Source organism: Crocuta crocuta, unplaced genomic scaffold, assembly GCF_008692635.1.
Source record: "Crocuta crocuta isolate KB4526 unplaced genomic scaffold, BGI_CrCroc_1.0 scaffold29, whole genome shotgun sequence".
In the NCBI taxonomy this organism is placed as follows: domain Eukaryota; kingdom Metazoa; phylum Chordata; class Mammalia; order Carnivora; family Hyaenidae; genus Crocuta; species Crocuta crocuta.
In genome coordinates, this window is record NW_027533280.1 from 2705857 (window position 1) to 2724386 (window position 18530).

General features: G+C 39.3%; 1 protein-coding gene across 4 annotated transcripts in view; it reads left to right on the top strand.

Annotated features, from left to right (window-relative positions):
* SBNO1 (strawberry notch homolog 1) overlaps window positions 1-18530 on the top strand; it is a 55658-nt gene that overhangs the window by 32369 nt on the left and 4759 nt on the right. For all 4 annotated transcript variants that reach the window (XM_077748084.1, XM_077748083.1, XM_077748086.1 and 1 more), the window contains 12 exons: window positions 1529-1726; window positions 2102-2269; window positions 2375-2550; window positions 3012-3143; window positions 4941-5076; window positions 5980-6092; window positions 6182-6253; window positions 6698-6797; window positions 11988-12062; window positions 13313-13459; window positions 13541-13635; window positions 13736-13828. In XM_077748084.1, the coding sequence (XP_077604210.1) occupies window positions 1529-1726; window positions 2102-2269; window positions 2375-2550; window positions 3012-3143; window positions 4941-5076; window positions 5980-6092; window positions 6182-6253; window positions 6698-6797; window positions 11988-12062; window positions 13313-13459; window positions 13541-13635; window positions 13736-13828 (1505 nt within the window). The remainder of the gene's footprint in view (window positions 1-1528; window positions 1727-2101; window positions 2270-2374; window positions 2551-3011; window positions 3144-4940; window positions 5077-5979; window positions 6093-6181; window positions 6254-6697; window positions 6798-11987; window positions 12063-13312; window positions 13460-13540; window positions 13636-13735; window positions 13829-18530) is intronic.

Sequence of the window (18530 nt, forward strand, 5' to 3'; positions counted from 1 at the left end):
AAAGAAGTACAGTTTTTTTACATTTTAAAATGTTTATTTTGAAAGACAAAGCACCTGAGCTGAGGAGGGGCAGGGAGAGTGGAGAGGGAATACTAAGCAGGGCTCAAACCCACAACTCAGGGATCATGATCTGAGCTGAAATCAAGAGTCAGATGCTTAACCGATGAGCCACCCAGCTTCCCCTACATTTTTAAAATGCTTGAAAGTGAGTTGGTTATCGTAATTGGCAACAGTTTTTACGGTAATGGCAAAAAAAAGTAATGCTCTGTTTTAGAATCAGTGACCTCTTAAATGGTTGCATGGTCATTTCCCTTTCCTGAGTTGTGTTCTTACCATGTATATCATTAATATGTGAACTTTTAATTATTTGTTTCAAATGTCTTTTCTGAATATTCAGTAAGATAATTCAAATCAGCATCTTGTTTGATTTTTTTTTCTTTTTAATGTTTTATTTATTTCTGAGAGAGAGAGAGAGAGAGAGAGAGAGACAGTGTGAACAGAGGAGGGTCAGAGAGAGAGGGAGACAGAATCTGAAATAGGCTCCAGGCTCTGAGCTGGCAGTCAGCACAGAGCCTGACGCGGGGCTTGAACTCACGAATTGTGAGATCATGACCTGAGCTGAAGTCGGACGCTCAACCGACTGAGCCACTCAGGCTCCCCTGTTTGACTTTTAAAATGAAGTGTTATAGGGGCACCTGGGTGGCTTAGTCAGTTAAGCGTTCGACTTTCGCTTAGGTCATGATCTTGCGGTTCGTGGGTTCGAGCCCCGCGTCGGGCTCTGTGCTGACTGCCAGCTCAGAGCCTGGAGCCTATTTCAGAGTCTGTATCTCCCTCTCTCTCTGACCCTCCCCTGCTCACGCTGTCCCTCTCTCTCTCTCTCTCTTTCTCCTAGAAATAAATAAAAATATAAAAAAAAAAATTAAAAACTGAAATGTTTTGGATTTTTTTTAAGTATTCTATAAATTATTTTTAAGGTATTTTATTTTTTTAAGTATTCTATAAACCTATAATATTAAGTCTGTTTTCTCAACCTGATACACAACTGGATTGTGAAAATGCCAGAGATTCTGTTTTGTCTTGTTGTCCTGAATTTGTTATGAAATGTATACATTTAAAGGGGGTTTTGAATTTGTATTGACATGCTTCATTTCTTGTTAATAATTAAACTCAACCTGATTTCTTATGGGAGTCTAAAACGGTTAACAATTATTTGTGAGTTTTATGTGCTTAAAATGTTTTTCTTCTGTTTCTCATTTGATTAAAAAAATGTTTTTAATGTTTCTTTTTGAGAGAGGCAGAACATGAGTAAGGGAGGGGCTCAGAGAGAGGGAGACACAGAATCTGAAGCAGGTTCCAGGCTTAAACTTAGGAACCTGAGCCAAAGTCGGATGCTTAATCGACTGAGCCACTTAGGTGCCCCGCCCCCTCTTGTGTTTCTCATTTGAATAACTCATGAGGTAAATGTAATATTTTGGATATTTAGAACAGGGTGTTTGGATTGACTGTCTTGTTTGGGGTTTGAGGGTAGGTGAAGAAATAACTCGAGAAGCCAAAAAAGCACGAAAAGTAGGTGGCCTTACTGGTAGCAGTTCTGATGACAGTGGGAGTGAATCTGATGCATCTGATCATGAAGAAAGTGATTATGAGAGCTCGAAAAACATGAGTTCTGGGGATGACGATGACTTCAACCCATTCAGAGATGAGTCTAGTGAGGATGACGAAGATGGTAAGTGTGTCGGTTAAATACAGACTAAAAGATACTTCTCTCTGTTTCTGAAATGGGATATTGTTTTAAAACCTTTTTTTTTTTTCCTGTGCAGTACAAGTCACTGTACACTCTTTGTTTTGTAGACAATTCCCAAGCTTGTTTGTCTTTTGGTAGTCTATCTCATTTATGGGAGATGGTGGCCTCAATTTTGTATACTGCTTTTTATCCTCAAACTATGGTTTTGTACCTTATGGTATATTGGACGTACTACTGGATCACTGTAGTTGGTGACAATTCTAAGTTACTAGTTAATACAGAAAATTCAAGTGTTGTTGCCTTTGAAGATTCTGCTTCATTTACAAATGATTTGACACCTCTTTTCTTAACTTTCAGATCCCTGGTTAATCAGGAAAGATCACAAGAAAAACAAAGATAAAAAAAAAAGGAAAAGTATAGATCCAGATTCTATTCAAAGTGCCTTATTAGCATCAGGTCTTGGATCAAAACGGCCTAGTTTTTCATCTACACCAGTAATTTTGCCTACTCCTAACAGTGCACCAGGTATCTTAAGAGGAAGCTTGCTTTGTCCTTGAAATGTACTTTTTAAACAAAACATATTTGAACTTGGTACTGATTTTTTTTTTTTAACAAATGTACTTTATCTAGCCAACAGTAACACCAACAGTAACAACAGCCTTATAACAAGTCAGGATGCTGTGGAAAGAGCCCAGCAGATGAAGAAAGACCTACTTGATAAACTAGAAAAATTAGCTGAAGACCTCCCTCCTAACACCCTGGATGAACTTATTGATGAACTTGGTGGCCCTGAGAATGTTGCTGAGGTAAATATGACTCGATCAGAGCTATATGCCTCTTCTTGGTCTTTTTTTTTTCTTCCCCCTTTTGGCCACTTCGAAAATCCTGTAGAATGAGTGCTTTTTGGATATCATAATAATGTGTCTAATATTCTCTTAGATCTTAGAATCCTTTTCTCTATTTGTCATTCTAGAGTCAGTGAATTCTTATCCTTAGTGTCTGGTGTTTACTCAACACATTGATCTGTTACTGCACCTGTCATGCAGCCTTTGTGATCATTGCCACACATCTGCCTTCTCTGTTGGCATCTGAACTTTTACAAACCAGAGATTGTGTTGCAGCGTTCTCTCCCCCACAGCCGGCTGCACAGTATGTGCTGGCTTCATCATCCCCTTCCGTCTCCCACCAAGTTGCTCTAATGAAGGAGTCCTGAGTTTCCTGCACCTTAATCAGGTACCTTAATTGTCATGACACTTTGGTTTTTCAGATGACTGGCCGCAAAGGGAGGGTTGTAAGCAATGATGATGGAAGCATATCTTATGAGTCAAGATCTGAGCTTGATGTCCCTGTGGAAATACTAAATATCACGGAAAAACAAAGATTTATGGATGGAGATAAGGTATGTTTTCCTGGGATGTTTTTCAATGAAAAGAACACTGCCTATACTATTTAGGGTTTTTTGTGTTTTTTCTTTTAAAATAAATTATGTGTGGGGGCGCCTGGGTGGCTCATTTGGTTAAGCTTACGACTCTTAATTTCAGCTCGGGTCATCATCCTAGGGTTGTGGGATTGAGCCCTGTGTTGGGTTGCCAGGATGGAACCTTCTTGTTATTCTCTCTTCCCTCTCTAACACCCCCCCTTCTCTTTCTCAAAGTAAATAAACTTTAAAAATAAATAAAAGACATTGTGTTGAATGTTCTGTATTTTTTAGTAATTGCACATAATCACTGCACATTTTACACATTTTCATTATTTTCTCATAAATTGAATATAGTATTTTCTATTGTGCACAAAATTAGATGTGGATCTTAATAACTTTGGAGGCTGTCTAAATTTTTAATCAGAATATGAAAATACTGTGTTCTCTCAGGTCATCTTAGTGGCTTCACAACTAATGCTACTCTCTAGTGTTAAGTCTCATTTTGAGTTGAGAAATACATTTACACATACCCAGATGACTAGTGTCCTTTGGTTTTGCTGATTCTTACCGCTGTGCCATGTCACATTAGGATGAGTACCCTGAATGACATGTAGTTTGGCTTGCATACCTCACCACTGTGGAGACAGACCTTGGTGGCCTCTATAGGCTCTTTGTATAGCCTTTTACTGTTAAGTGACCATCAGTCAATTTTTAGATTCTCAGATTAGTTCTTCCACATTTAGTTGGAATTACCATAAGCATTTGCTGATGAGATTGCTAAAGAATAGAAGTACCACTTAAACTTAATTCCTTAATTTAAAAGGTAGAATAAAATCTTAAATTTTTACCCACATTTTTCTTTATATTTCGGTGAATTTTTATGCCTCTGCAAATAAAAATATTGAAGATAGTTACCACTGTCAAAGTCATCTTTTAGAAATATATATATTTTAAAAAATTATTTGAGAGAGAGCACACATGAACAGTAGGATGAGAGAGAGAGAGAGAGAGAGAGAATCCTAAGCAGGCTCTCTGCTATCAGCCTGGAGTCCTTCATGGGGATCAGTCTCAACGGCCGTGAGATCATGACCTGAATCAGTACCAAGAGTTGGATGCTTAACTGAGTGAGCCACCCAGGTGCCCCCTTATATATTTAAATGCTCATGTTACATGTTTTAAAGATTGTAGGAAGAGCTATTACCAGTTATGTACATTGTTTCATGAATGTATACCCATACGCATTAGGAATTGTATTAGTTGGAATTAGTTTTAGCTGTTAAGTGTCAGAAAATCCAAAGTCATATTGACTTAAACAAGGTAGAAGGTAATTTCTTCCATGTACAGTTTGAGTATGTAGACCAGGACTGTTAACCCTTCTTGAAGACTATGCCTCTTCTGTCTTACTCCTTTAATACGTGGGCCTCCATTTTCAAGATACCTATTTCAGATTTAATCCTGATACCTGTACGTTTCATCTAGCAGAGAGGAGAAAAGAGAAAGGCATCTTCTTGGCTTTGAAGGATATTTCTTAGATGTTCATATCACCTACAATCTACTGGAGTATGGCCACAATTAGCTACACCAGAAAGTGAGAAATACAGTCTTGATTCTGGACGGCCGTATACCTGCCTAATACGGGGTTGTGTAATTGAGGAAGAAGGGGAGAATAGGTATTGGTGGACCACTAGTACTCTAATTAAGAAATTTATTTAGGGAACTTGCCTACTTGTCTTTGTACGAAGGTGGTTATTTTTTTTCTCCTTACATTTGACACAGAATATTGCTATCATCTCAGAAGCTGCCAGCTCAGGTATTTCATTACAAGCAGATCGGAGAGCTAAAAATCAAAGGCGACGAGTTCACATGACTTTGGAATTACCCTGGAGTGCTGATAGAGCAATTCAGCAGTTTGGTGAGTTTCTACATTGAATATCACTTAATAGTTGCGGATCATTGGGGAAATGTGTACATATCAGAACCTATATTTAATGTCAGATACCTTAAAACATGTATATGTAATTTTGGAGCTGATTTTGTATTGCTTATACCTTAAAATCTAGAATGCGTGAATTCATTTCTTAACTGTTGTAAGAAATGTAAAAGACTTCTGTTGGATTTCTTGGGGTTTCTGGCATTATCTCTAAGAATGAGGTTCCTTGGGAATATCTTCATTATAGATCTTCAGGATGTATGTGGGCTCTGTCGGAGCACCTGCCACCTCATGTTCTTTTCACCCCTCCGTGGCTTGAAGGCATATCATATCACTCTTCCCTTGCCTACACCTTCATGTCCCTGTGACCTGATGATTTAAAAAACAACAATTTTGGAAGAATCTAGAGCAGCTCTACTTCACAAACATTGTGGTTAACCCAAGTAATAATATGTTTATTATTGGATGGTTCTGTGGTAGTTTCTGTTCCTTTGTAAGGGGGAGCATTGTTCTGAATGTGGATATTGTTCAATCAGTGTTTTTTTATTTCGTACATTTTGGGGAATCACAGTAGTAGTTACATTCTTTTTGTTTTAAATGTTTATTTTGAGAGAGAGACTGTGGGAGAGGGACAGAGAGGAAGTGAAAATTCTAAGAAGGTTCTACAGTATCAGTGCTGAGCCCAGCGCGGGGCTCAGTCTAACTATGAGATCATAACCTGAGTTGGAAGCTTAACCGACTGAGCCACTGAGGTGCCCCAAATGTTAAATTCTTTAATTTTCCTCTTAAGGGTTTCTGGATACCAGTTTAGTGTGAAAATGCTGGGAATAGATTTCAGAATACTTTTATATAGGGAACAGTTAAGTATTTTTAATGTCGTTACAGGACGGACTCACAGGTCAAACCAAGTTACTGCTCCCGAATATGTGTTTCTGATTTCTGAGTTGGCAGGAGAACAAAGATTTGCTTCTATTGTTGCTAAAAGACTTGAAAGTTTGGTAAGTTTTTGAAGTTTTGTAGTTGTGTGTAAAAGATGGTGAATGTTACCTGGCTTCTGTGCCTTGATAGGAACTTTCTCTCTTGCTAGGGGGCGCTCACGCACGGCGACAGAAGAGCTACAGAGTCCAGAGATCTGAGCAGGTTCAATTTTGATAATAAGGTACATTGCAGCTTTCCACATCTCTGAAGATTTGTGGCAGTGTCTAGTATCTTTGGTGAACAAAAAGGGAAAGTGATTACTATTTAAAACTTAAAACTGCCTATTCTTACCTTTTTGCTGTAAAATGATAGCATCCTGTAAGACACAGATTTTCCCGTATCCAATCTTTGATGGTCAACTCTGCAGTGTAATCATATTTTCATTCCTTTTAGGAAATAGGAATATAATAAATACTTGTGAATGAATCGAGTGTGAATTTCCAGAAATAAGGGAAGTTATTTATTGGACATCTGCTTTGTGCTTCTGTGTGAACTAGTATAAAGTCCTGCTATTTTTTGAATCTTTGGTATCATATGTAGTAGTTTTTATAGCACTTAGCTGGTCATGTGTTTGAAGGGCAGCAAGTGCTGGAATTGGTTGACTTTTTTTTGTTCTTTACTGCAGTATGGAAGAAACGCTTTGGAAATTGTCATGAAATCTATTGTCAACCTGGATTCTCCTATGGTATCACCACCTCCGGACTATCCTGGAGAATTCTTTAAAGGTACTTTTATTTATTTTGTTTGTTTGTTTATATTAAAAAATTTTTTTTTTCATGTTTATTTTCAAGAGAGCAGGAGTGAGGTAGGGGCAGAGAGAGAGGGAGACACAGAATCCAAAGCAGTCTCCAGGCTCTGAGCTGAAAGCACAGAGCCCAACGCGGGGCTCAAACTCACAAACTGTGAGATCATGACGGGAGCTGAAGTCGGACGCTTAACCGACTGTGTCACTCAGGGGCACCTTGGTGGCTCAGTCTGCTAAACATCCAACTAAGCTCAGGTCATGATCTCACAGTTCATGAGTTTAAGCCGCTCATTGGGCTCCACGCTGGAAATGGCAGAGCCTGCTTGGCACTCTTGCTCTCCCCTCACCCTCTGCCCCTCTCCTGCTCACACTTTCTCCCTCTCAAACTAAAAATAAAAATAATCACAGTAGAGGAAAACAAGTACAAGGTAGGTGCTAAAACTTATTCTGACATGCGCTCTTGTTTTACAGTTTCTTTGGATATAAATTGTATAAAATATAGAAATTTAAGGTTGGGGCCCTTGGGTGGCTCAGTTGGTTAAGCATCCGACTTCAGCTCAGGTCATGATCTTGCCGTCCGTGAATTTGAGCCCCACATTGGGCTCTGTGTTGTCAACTCAGAGCCTGGAGCCTGCTTCAGATTCTGTGTCTTCCTCTCTGCCCCTCCTATGCTCATGCTCTGTGCCTCTCTTTCTCTGGAAAGTAAAGATTAAATAAAAGTAAATAGACACCTAAGTTGACTTCTTCTACAATCAGTAGATTATTAAATTTTGTTTATATGAAGTATTTTTTTTGCCTTTGGTGGTTTATTGCATGTTAATACTAGATTAATAGAGAAAAGTGGATTTGTTAGATTAATTTAAAATCACTATGCCAGATAGTTTTTAAAATTTAATTTTAGAAAGTGCCTAGGTAAATAATCTGGAAGTTGGTATCGAGTGTACATAAAACAAAATTGGCCATGTATTAATAGTTATTAAAATGAGGTGATGGGTTATGTGTATGTGGTTCATAGAATAATTCTTTTTAGAGGCGCCTGGGAGGATCGGTTGGTTAAGCGTCCGACATTGGTTCAGGTCATGATCTTGTGGTTCGTGGGTTCAAGCCCTGCATTGGGCTCTGTGCTGACAGCTAGCTCTGACCTTGGAGCCTGTTTTAGATTCTGTGTCTCCCTCCCTCTCTCTGACCCTCACCTGCTCTTGCGGTCTCTCTCAGAAATAAATAAAACATTAAAAAAAAATAATAATAAAAAGAATCCTTCTTTTTACACTTCTATCTGTTTGGAAATTTCTATATTAAAAAAAAAAAGTCCAAGGTAGTGTTGTAGAAATTCTTTTGAGCTGTTTTGCAAATCTGTAGAATACATTTTCCCCATAAATGTAAGTAGTCTAGATGATTTTGATTTTTGATGATTTGTTTTATAGTTCAGAAAGCTGTGAAAATATGTTGGAGGGGTGCCTGGGTGTGCAATCAGTTAAGCATATGACTCTTGATCGTGGCTCAGGTCATGATGTAATAGTTTGTGAATTTGAGCCTCACATTGGGCTCTGTGCTGATGGTGCAGAGCCTGCTTGGTATTCCATCTCTCCTCTCTGTCCTCCCTCCACTTGCGTGCGTGTGCTTTCTCTCTTTTTCTCTCTCTCCAAATAAATAAACTTTATTATTATTATTAAATAATTTTTAATGTTTAAAAAAATTTGTTTTAACGTTTTAAAGCTTTCTGAGAGAGGGAGACAGTGTGAGAAGGGGAGGGTCAGAGAGGGAGGGAGACACAGAATCTGAAACAGGCTCCAGGCTCTGAGCTAGCTGTCAGCACCGAGCCTGACACAGGGCTGGAACCCATGAACCGTGAGATCATGACCTGAGCCGAAGTCGGCCACCCAACCGACTGAGCAACCCAGGCGCCCCTTTAATGTTTATTTTGAGGGAGAGAGAGAGAGAGAATGCGAGCTGGGGAGGGGTAGAGGGGGGTTACACAGAATCTGAAGCAGGCTTCAGGCTCTCAGTGTCCGTACAGAGATCATGACCTGAGCTGAAGTCAGGTGCTTAACTAACTGAGCCACCCAGGTGCCCCTCAAAATAAATAAATTTTATTTTTTTTTAATTTAAAAAATTTTGTTTAATGTCTTTTATTTATTTCTGAGAGAGAGAGAGAGCGTGAGCAGGGTAGGGTCAGAGAGAGAGGGAGATACAGAATCTGAAGCAGGCTCCAGGCTCTGAGCTGTCAGCACAGAGCCCGATGCGGGGCTTGGACCCACAAACCACGTGATCATGGCCTGAGCCGAAGCCGGACACTCAATCGACTGAGCCACCCAGGCGCCCCTGAATAAATTTTATAAAAAAAAAGGAAAGAAAAGAAAAAAGAAATTATTTTGGTAAATATGTAGATGTGTAGGGTATTAGAAACATTATCATTGGAGAGTTAGAATTTTTCCCTAGAAAGTCCTTTCAGTTGAGCCAGTGTTTCGTGTTGGTAACAAGCTGTGTTGACATTCTGGCAAGGGTGCTTATAATCACTGATGGCATTTATCAGCACATCAAAAAATACAGGGGTGTCTGGGTGGCTCAGTTGATTGTCTCTTGATTTTAGCTCAGGTCATGATCCCAGCGTCATGGGATTGAGCACTGCATCAGGCTCTGCGCTGGGTGTGGAGCCNAACTGATAAAGAGCCGATAAAGCCTTTCCCTCTTTCTTTTTTCTTCTTTTGTGTTTCCCTTTCTGTTTTTTATTGTGTTTAAAATGAGTCATTTATTTCTAATATTTTTTCAGAACATGTTGGGACACCTCATGGCTCAGTTGCTAAAAAACACAACCCCTGGGGCGCCTGGGTGGCTCAGTCGGTTAAGCGGCCGACTTAGGCTCAGGTCATGATCTCATAGTTTGTGGGTTTGAGCCCCGCGTCGGGCTCTGTGCTGACTGCAAGCTCAGAGCCTGGAGCCTGTTTCAGATTCTGTGTCTCCCTCTCTCTCTGACCCTCCCCTGCTCACTCTCTTTCTTTTTCTCAGAAATAAATAAAATGTTTAAAATAAAATAAAATACACAACCCCTGATCTTGGGGTTGTGTGTTCAAGTTTCACACTGGGTGTGGAGATTACTTAAAAATAAAATCCTAAAATTTTTTCTCTCATAGCTTATTTATTTTTGAGACAGAGAGAGACAGAGCATGAGGGGCAGAGAGAGAGGGAGACACAGAATCTGAAACAGGCTCCAGGCTCTGAGCTGGCTGTCAGCGCAGAGCCTGACGCCGGGCTTGAACCCATGAACCATGAGATCATGACCTGAGCCGAAGTTGGACACTTAACTGACTGAGCCACCTAGGCGCCCTAAAATCTTTTAAAAAATAAGTAAATTTAATGTTACTTACCAACAATGAAAAAAAAATTAAAAAGTATGTAATGAAAACCAATACTCTCCCCTCTATCTCCCCTTTCTATTCTTAACTGCTGAGGTCACAAATGTTGACAGGCTGAACAGGGGCCGCCTTCCACATCTTTTCTCCTTGTTTGTCTAAACACAGGGCTTTTCTTTTGAATATTATTGATATCACTTACAGTGTACTTCTCTCATTTAATAACATTATAGATCCTTCTTAAAAATCCGTAGCTGTAGCACTTTTTTTTTTTTTTTTTAATTTTTTTTCCTTTTTAAAAATTTCATGTATTTGTTTGGAGAGAGACAGAGACAGCATGAGTAGGGCCAGGGCACAGAGAGAATCCCAAGCAGGCTCCTCACTGATAGCACAGAGCCCAATCTGGGGCTTGAATTCACAAACCATGAGATCATGATCTAAGCCAAAATCAAGTGTTGGACGCTCAACCAGCTTAGCCACCCAGGTGCCCCAGCACTAATATATTTTGAACATTTGGATAATATTCTACAGTTAGACTATACAACAGTTTTTTAATCATTCCGTTATTAGTATTCAGGTGTTTCTCATTTTTTTGCCATCATAAACAGTGATGAAATTATACAGGTATCTTTCTGTACAGATTTTCTCCCTCAAGACTGGTTTCCAAAAGAGGATTTTTGGTAGCAGAGATCTCTGGCTGCACACTTGTCACCTACAGAATTTAAACAGTTTTGTGTGGGTAACAGAGTACTGGCTGATTTAATGAATGTGTAGATAGGTTGCAATCATGTTTTCCTATCCACTATTCTCTTAGACCCTTATTCTGTAAGTCTGATTCAGAGCCTGGACATCAGTATTAAAAAGCCCTATAAACTAGGGTGCATAGGTAGCTTAGTTGGTTAATCGTCCGACTCTGGCTTTCGACTCAGGTCACGGTCTTGGCGGTTCATGGGTTCGAGCTCCATGTTGGTCCTTATGCTAGCAGCACAGAGCCTGCTTGGGATTCTCTCTCTCCTCTTCTACTGCTTGGCATGCACGCTCACGCACATGCAAGCGCTCGCTCTCTCTTTAAATAGATAAATATATAAATAAACTGTATTTTTAATGTTTCTATTAATTTTTTGAGAGAGATTGAGAGAGAGCACGCACAAGCAGGGGAAGGACAGGGAAGAGAGCGAGGCACAGAATCCAAAGCAGTCTTCAGACTCTGAACTGTCAGCACAGAACCTGATGCAGGGCTCAAACTCACAAACCATGAGATCATGACCTGAGCCGAAGTCCGATGCTTAACAGACTGAGCCACCCAGATGCCCCAATAAATAAACTTCAAAACAAAAGCCTCATATACTGCCTTCTTAGTAACTCAATTCAGAACATGTTAACTGTTACACGTGTTGCTTATCTTATGTACTACCTTGTCAGTGCTGATGGGTAAGGTTTGGGAGAGAAGCAAGATTAATAGCTTGTTTACATAATTATTTAATCAGCTAGTCTTCTTTACATGTCCCAAATTGTTTATATTCTGTGGGTGACAACTGTCTCTGGGTGACAGCTGTATAACCAGAGATCTCCACCTCCAAAGACTGCTATTGGAAAGAAAATGTTTTAATGAAATAATGTAGTGTGAAGTTTGAGTACTGTAGGATTTTGGAGTGCCTGGAGACCTGTGGGGATGGTACGTTCCATTTCATTCGGCTAATAGGAACTATGAAAAATACTTCAGGCTGTGTTTTAATGTTGGAACTTGATGTAGTTTGATTGGTCAGGTAACAGCTCATTGAGTCATTTGGGCTATACGGTTTTTTATTCATTTCTTACAGATGTTCGACAGGGACTGATCGGAGTTGGCCTGATAAATATAGAAGATCGCTCGGGCATTCTTACTCTAGATAAGGGTAAGAGTACAAGTTTTGTACATTGCTGTATTATTCCAGCCCCTTTTGTTTGTGTTTTGTCAACTTGAAGCTTCGAGTTTGCCTTTCTCAGTCGCTCTGCAGTGCTCATAAAGAACTCTGGCTGGTTTTGCTAATTTGGTTATACAAAGGAGATTACACCTTTATTCTGTCCTACAGCAGCAATTTTCAGCCCAGGTTGCATATATGATCAACTGTCCAGCTTTTAAAAAAATGCTAAAGCCAGGGCTGGGGCTTAGACATTGCTAATTTCCCACAGTTCCAAGCTTTAATTTGCAGCCAAAGTTGAGCTTCACAGATGTATAGCACTTAGAACTTTACGAGTCAAGATTTCATGTTGGTGGGTGCCTGGGTGGCTCAGTCGGTTAAGCATCTGACTTCAGCTCACGTCATGATCACACGGTTCATGGGTTTGAGCCCCGCATCAGGCTCTGTGCTGACAGCTAGCTCAGAGCCTGGAGCCTGCTTCAGATTCTGTATCTCCCTTTCTCTCTGACCCTCCCCTACCCTGTTGTGCGCGTGCGCTCGCTCTCTCTCTCTCTCTCTCTCTCTCTCTCTCTCTCTCTCTCTCTGGAGCCTGCTTCAGATTCTGTATCTCCCTCTCTCTCTGACCCTCCCCTCCCCTGTTGCACGCGGGCGCTCTCTCTCTCTCTCTCTCAGAAATAAATAAAACATTTTAAGAAATTTAATTCATGTTGGAGAACAAACATTTTCATATGCTAAATTGTGTTCATACTTGCAGTAAGTAGAGTTGAAGACGCAGAAATTCAGTAAGATCATTATCTTCTGGAACGTGTATGTGGTCATGCTAATTGCTAGAGGTAGACATAGTCCGATTACAGCTCTGTTCTGGGAGCAGGGGGATGTCGAGGCTTTGAGGGAAGAGCATGGGGGAGAAGGGAGACTTTGTCTAGGCTTAGGTGAATGAACTTTTTCGTGTGTGTGTGTTTTAATGTTTATTTTGGGGGAGACAGAGGGAAACAGATGGAGCGTGAGTGGGGGAGGGGCAGAGAGGGAGTCACAGAATATGAGGCAGGCTCCAGGTTCTGAGCTGTCAGCACAGAGCCCGATGCAGGGCTTGAACTCACGAACTGCGAGATCGTGACCTGAGCTGAGTCATGACCTGAGCCACCCAGGCACCCCATCTTGTTTTTTATTTTAATTCCAGGCACAAGTGGATTTTAATTGCCATTTGAATCTATTAAATCTTTTATATAATCTTGTTCTTGCAGATTATAATAACATAGGAAAATTCTTAAACAGAATTCTCGGCATGGAGGTGCACCAGCAGAATGCGCTCTTTCAGTATTTTGCAGACACGCTTACAGCCGTTGTTCAGAATGCCAAAAAAAATGGAAGATATGATATGGGAATTTTAGGTAAGTGGAGAAACTTGAAAATGTCATGTGTATTCCTAATAAAATGTTCTTTTTCCACTTACATGTTGCTTTTTCTTTAAGATCTTGGTTCTGGAGATGAAAAAGTGAGGAAAAGTGATGTTAAGAAGTTTCTGACTCCAGGATATTCAACCTCTGGTCATGTAGAGTTATACACTGTAAGTCTGGAAAATGTGCACATTTAAATGTAATTTCCTTTTTGTGACAGGCGCTCACAGAAATGAATGTAACTTAAGTTCTATTATTTTTTTTTTATAGATTAGTGTGGAGAGAGGAATGTCTTGGGAGGAAGCTACCAAGATTTGGGCTGAGCTGACAGGACCAGATGATGGCTTTTACTTGTCATTGCAGGTAAGACTTGTTTCCTTGCAGTGTTAAGTGTTCAGATAGATAATGCATTACCATTGCCAGAATTCTAATTATCTATTTGCTTTGTGCCGGTTTTCCAATGTATTTAGCTTTCCCTGTTTTGATCATTTATCACTGAAACTGGGTTTGTCCTTTTATAGACACTTTCATTTAATGTATTTTGAAGGCTGTTATTAGGTGCAAGTTTTGAATTATTATATATTAGTTAATTGGACTTTTTTTCGTGGTATAATGACCTTTTTTTGCCAATATAAAAGACTGCTTAGTTCATTAGTCCTATATTAAGTTGTATATCTTTTATTTTTTTATGTTTAGTTTTGAGAGACAGAGACCGCGCAAGCAGGGGAGGGGCAGAGAGAGAGGGAGACACAGAATGTAAAACAGGCTCCAGGCTCTGAGCTGTCATCACAGAGCCTAACGTGGGGCTTGAACTCATGAACCTGAGCTGAAGTCGGATGCTAAACCAACAGAGCCACCCAGGCGCCCTAAGCTTTGTATCTTAAACATCGATTCATTTTTAGTTATTAGTGTAAACAATTCTTTACTATTTGTGGGTAGAGCTAAGGAGGAGGTTGGTGTGTATAAACGTGTACTTGTGTACATGCATGTTCATTGACAAGTCGACACACATCCCTCTATCCACAAATGCATTCATTCATGTCTGTATGAAATCATATATGGCCTAATATCTTGAACTTCCTTCTTAAAGATTGGAATTTTTATGTCACCTATTCTCTGGTATTTATCTGTGTTCTCTCCTTCTACAGTAATAATCTTTATTCTCTATTGCACACAGGATGATAAAATAATATCGCTAGTATTCCTAAGTATTCCTGAAAATAATTTGGAAGAAATGCATGAGGGTTTATTTTTGCTTCTCCTTCTCCCCATTCTCCCATTTTAAAACAGTGTTTTTCTGCATTGTCAGCATATGGCACTTACGTAGTATGCTTTTAGTTAATCTTTGCTCTGGGTAACTAACTTACACTTAATGCTCACCTCTCACTAGTTCTGAGGTTACTATCTCTAATCATTTTGTTTGAAGCCTATTCTGTAGTGGAATCCTCAAGAAAGGCTTCTATGGGAACATTACTCACTGAGTTCTTGAATGCTCAAAGTTTGTGCCTTTGTACTTAAAAACCACTTTACCTGACATGACATCTTTATTTGTTGATTAATTTTTTTTTTTTTTTTGTAAGTAAGCTTTATGCCCAGCATAGGGCTCGAACGCCCAAGATCACGAGTGGCGTGCTCTACTGACTGATCAACTAGGCATCCTGACATGATGTCTTTGGTTCACATTTTCTTCCCTTGAATATCTTAATATGCTACCACTTGTCCTTCTGAGGTGAAGAGTTGCTGTCAGTGTTCAGTGATGTTGTAATTTTCTTTCCCTTTAAAGAATTTTTTCTCAGCTTTTGTGTTACATGTTTTTATTAAAGTATAGCATGCATACATGCATAAAGAATGTAAATCTTACACAGTTCAGTGAATTCCCCCCCTTTTTAAATCTATTCATTTTGAGAGACAAAGCACAAGTAGGAGAGGGGCATCATGAGAGGAAGAATCCCAAGCAGGATCTGTGCTCCCAGCAGAGTCTGATGTGGGGCTTGAACCCACAAACTGCAAGATCATGACCTGAGCCGAAATTAACGGTCGGGTGCTTAATTGACTGAGCCACCCAGGTGCCCGGAATTTTCCCTTTTAATTTAAAAAAAAAATTTTTTTTGTTTTCATCTACATGCTCAAAGGATTCCCTTTAGAGTTTGTTAAGTTTGTGAATGTATATCCTGGTATTAGTCATTCTTGGTTACTGTTTTCAGGTATGTGATATGCTGTTTGAATAGGTAGTTTTGAATCTTTTTTTTCCCCGAACCTTTTTATTTCAGGAAGTTTTCTAAGTTATGCTTATTTGGAAAGGCTTTAGTATGGTTCCTTGAATGTCTCTTTTATCAAGATTTCTTATCTGAATGTTAGAGGGATGCCTGGGTGGCTCAGTCCAATTTTGGCTCACATCATGATCTTGTGGTTCCTGTGTTCAAGCCCTACGTTGGTCTCTGCTGATGGCTCAGCGCCTGGAGCCTGTTTCAAATTCTGTCTCTCCCTCTGTCTCTGCCCCTCCCCCACTCCTCTCACTCCATCTCTCTCAAAAATAAACATTAAGGGAAGTTGATTAGATTTTCGCCTTTTGTTATTTTCTCTTGAGTTTTTCTAAGTTTGTTCCTTCATTTCTTTCTTTTAAACAGCTTTATGAAGATAGAACTCCTACACCATACAATTCACCACTTCAGTGTATATAGTTCAGTAACTTTTGGTACATTGTTAATTTGTAAAGTTGTGGTAAAATATGTAATGAAATCTACCATTTTAACGCTTTTAAAGTGTATAATTCAGTGGCATTAATGATGGTCAGTGTTGCGTAACCATTACCACTGTCCATTTTCAAAACTTTTTTTATCATCCCACACAAACTATAACCATTAAACACTAACTCTCCATTCCCCCTTCCATTAAGCTGCTAATAATCTCTAAGTACCATCTGTCTATGAACCTGCATATCTGCATGCCTCGTGTATCTAAGTGCAGTCATACAATACCTGTCCTTTTATGTCTGGTTCTTTTCCTCAGCATAAAAGCCTGCAGGGTTCATTCATGTTGTAGCATGTGTCCGTACTTCATTCCTTTGTGCGACTGAATGATGTTTCATTGTATGTATACACATTTTATTTTTGATTTGTCAAATTTGTGGAGAGACCAACTATAAATTAAAGACCAAGTTGAAGATGTAACTGCATAAGAGAGACCATATATGGTGATGTCATAAGCTATCTAGAGCAGGTGTCCCTAAACAACTTCTATAAAGGATCAGATAGTAAATATTTTAGGTTTTGTAGACTGTGGATGGTTTCTATTGAGTATTCTTTTTTGTTTTTAGTTTTTCCTTTTTCCCTTCCTTTCTTCCTTCCTTCTTTCCTTAAACTGTTCTTAAGCTTAGGAGCCTCAGGCCAGATTTGGTCACAGTCCTGATTTACTGGCCCTTGATCCAAGAGCAAAGCTGTCACCCTGAATCTGGATCCTGGTTAAGTTAGTTTTTTGAAAGTCTTACTGAGATACTTGTAGATTCACATGAGGTTATGAGAACTGATACAGAGAAATTCCTTGGATACCAGTTTTCACCACCGGTAACGTTTTATAAAACTGTAGCAACATAATAACAAAACCAGTATTATATCACAATTACTGACAGAATTCAACAGATTTTATTATTCTCCCATAGATGGGATTTTTATTGATGCTGGTTAGGGCATTGGTTATTGTTTCTTTGTTCCAACGATGGCCAGAACTTACACACTGGTAGGTTTTGAGGAAAGTGCTGATCCTCATCTCCCTTTGAGTGGAAGGGTGTGGTGATAATGGTCCTTTGTTGCTTCCTGCATGGCAGCAGCGGGCGGTTGGAGCCTTAGAAGGGGCGTCCTTCCAGGAAGGTGCAGGTGTCGTCTTTGACACGGTACAAAAATAAGCAGATGTGCTTTACAGTGTTTAATGTGTGTTAACATTAGGAAAACCATGTCAAAATCACTTATTTCCACTGGGAAGTGATGATTTATTTTGTAATTGTAATGAACTAACTTGACACTGTAAAGATGGATTATACTGTTAAGTGCTTTAAACAATGTCTTCCAAGTATATTAATTTTATTGAGTGTTTCACATCAATGGATAAAGCATCATATAATGTAGTTTTTACCTTAACTATTGTTTTATAGACCTCGTAATTATATAAACAATGTTTCAAATCATTTGAACAAGTAACAGACAAATGATATTTAATGTCCATGAGAGAAGAAAAATACTAAGTGTTTTTCTTTTATCAGTGTAAGAATTAATGTCAAGTTAGTAGCTCAGAGAGCAATTTTTGTAGAGGGGCTAGGAAAGTATCTTTACTTTGAAACTTTTCTTTTTCCTTCAGTTTTGCTCCAGAGACTATTGCTTAGAAATTGTTCACCATTCTTTAAAGGAGATCTTAATTTTCCAATCTTAATTTTCCTTGTGTTTAATGGTTTTTTTACTTCTTAGTATTCCTGCTATAACTCCAACTTTTTTCAAAAACTAAAAATATGTATAAGCTACATCATTTGTCTGATACACTCATTGCTTCCCCTGCTACCGATATATATATACGTATATATGTATGTATGTATTACATACCATTTGCCCAACATTTTGGTTTTTTGGGTCATAGCTTTACTGTTCACAGGTCATGTGACATCTCATTCACCCTCTACGAACATAGGGATAAACGGCTATCTATGGACTAGATGAGTGCAGGGAACTGTGATCTTAAAGGTTATGTTTCATTGTAACTTCAAAGAGAGTAGATTTTTCTTACAAAATTTTATTATAAAAAATTTTAAACATAAAGTAGAGGTGGGGCGCCTGGGTGGCTCACTCAGTTGAATGTCTGACTCTTGATTTCAGTTTAAGTTCATGAGTTGGAGTCCCGCGTTGGGCTCTTGTGCCGATAACCTGGCACCTGCTTGGGATTCCGCCCCCCCCCCCCCCCTCTCTGTTCCTTCCCTGCACATGGTCTCCCTTTCTCCCTGTCTCTCTCAGAGTAAATAAAAGAAGAAACGGGGGAACCTGGGTGGCCGAGTTGGTTATGTGTCCAATTTCAGCTCAGGTTA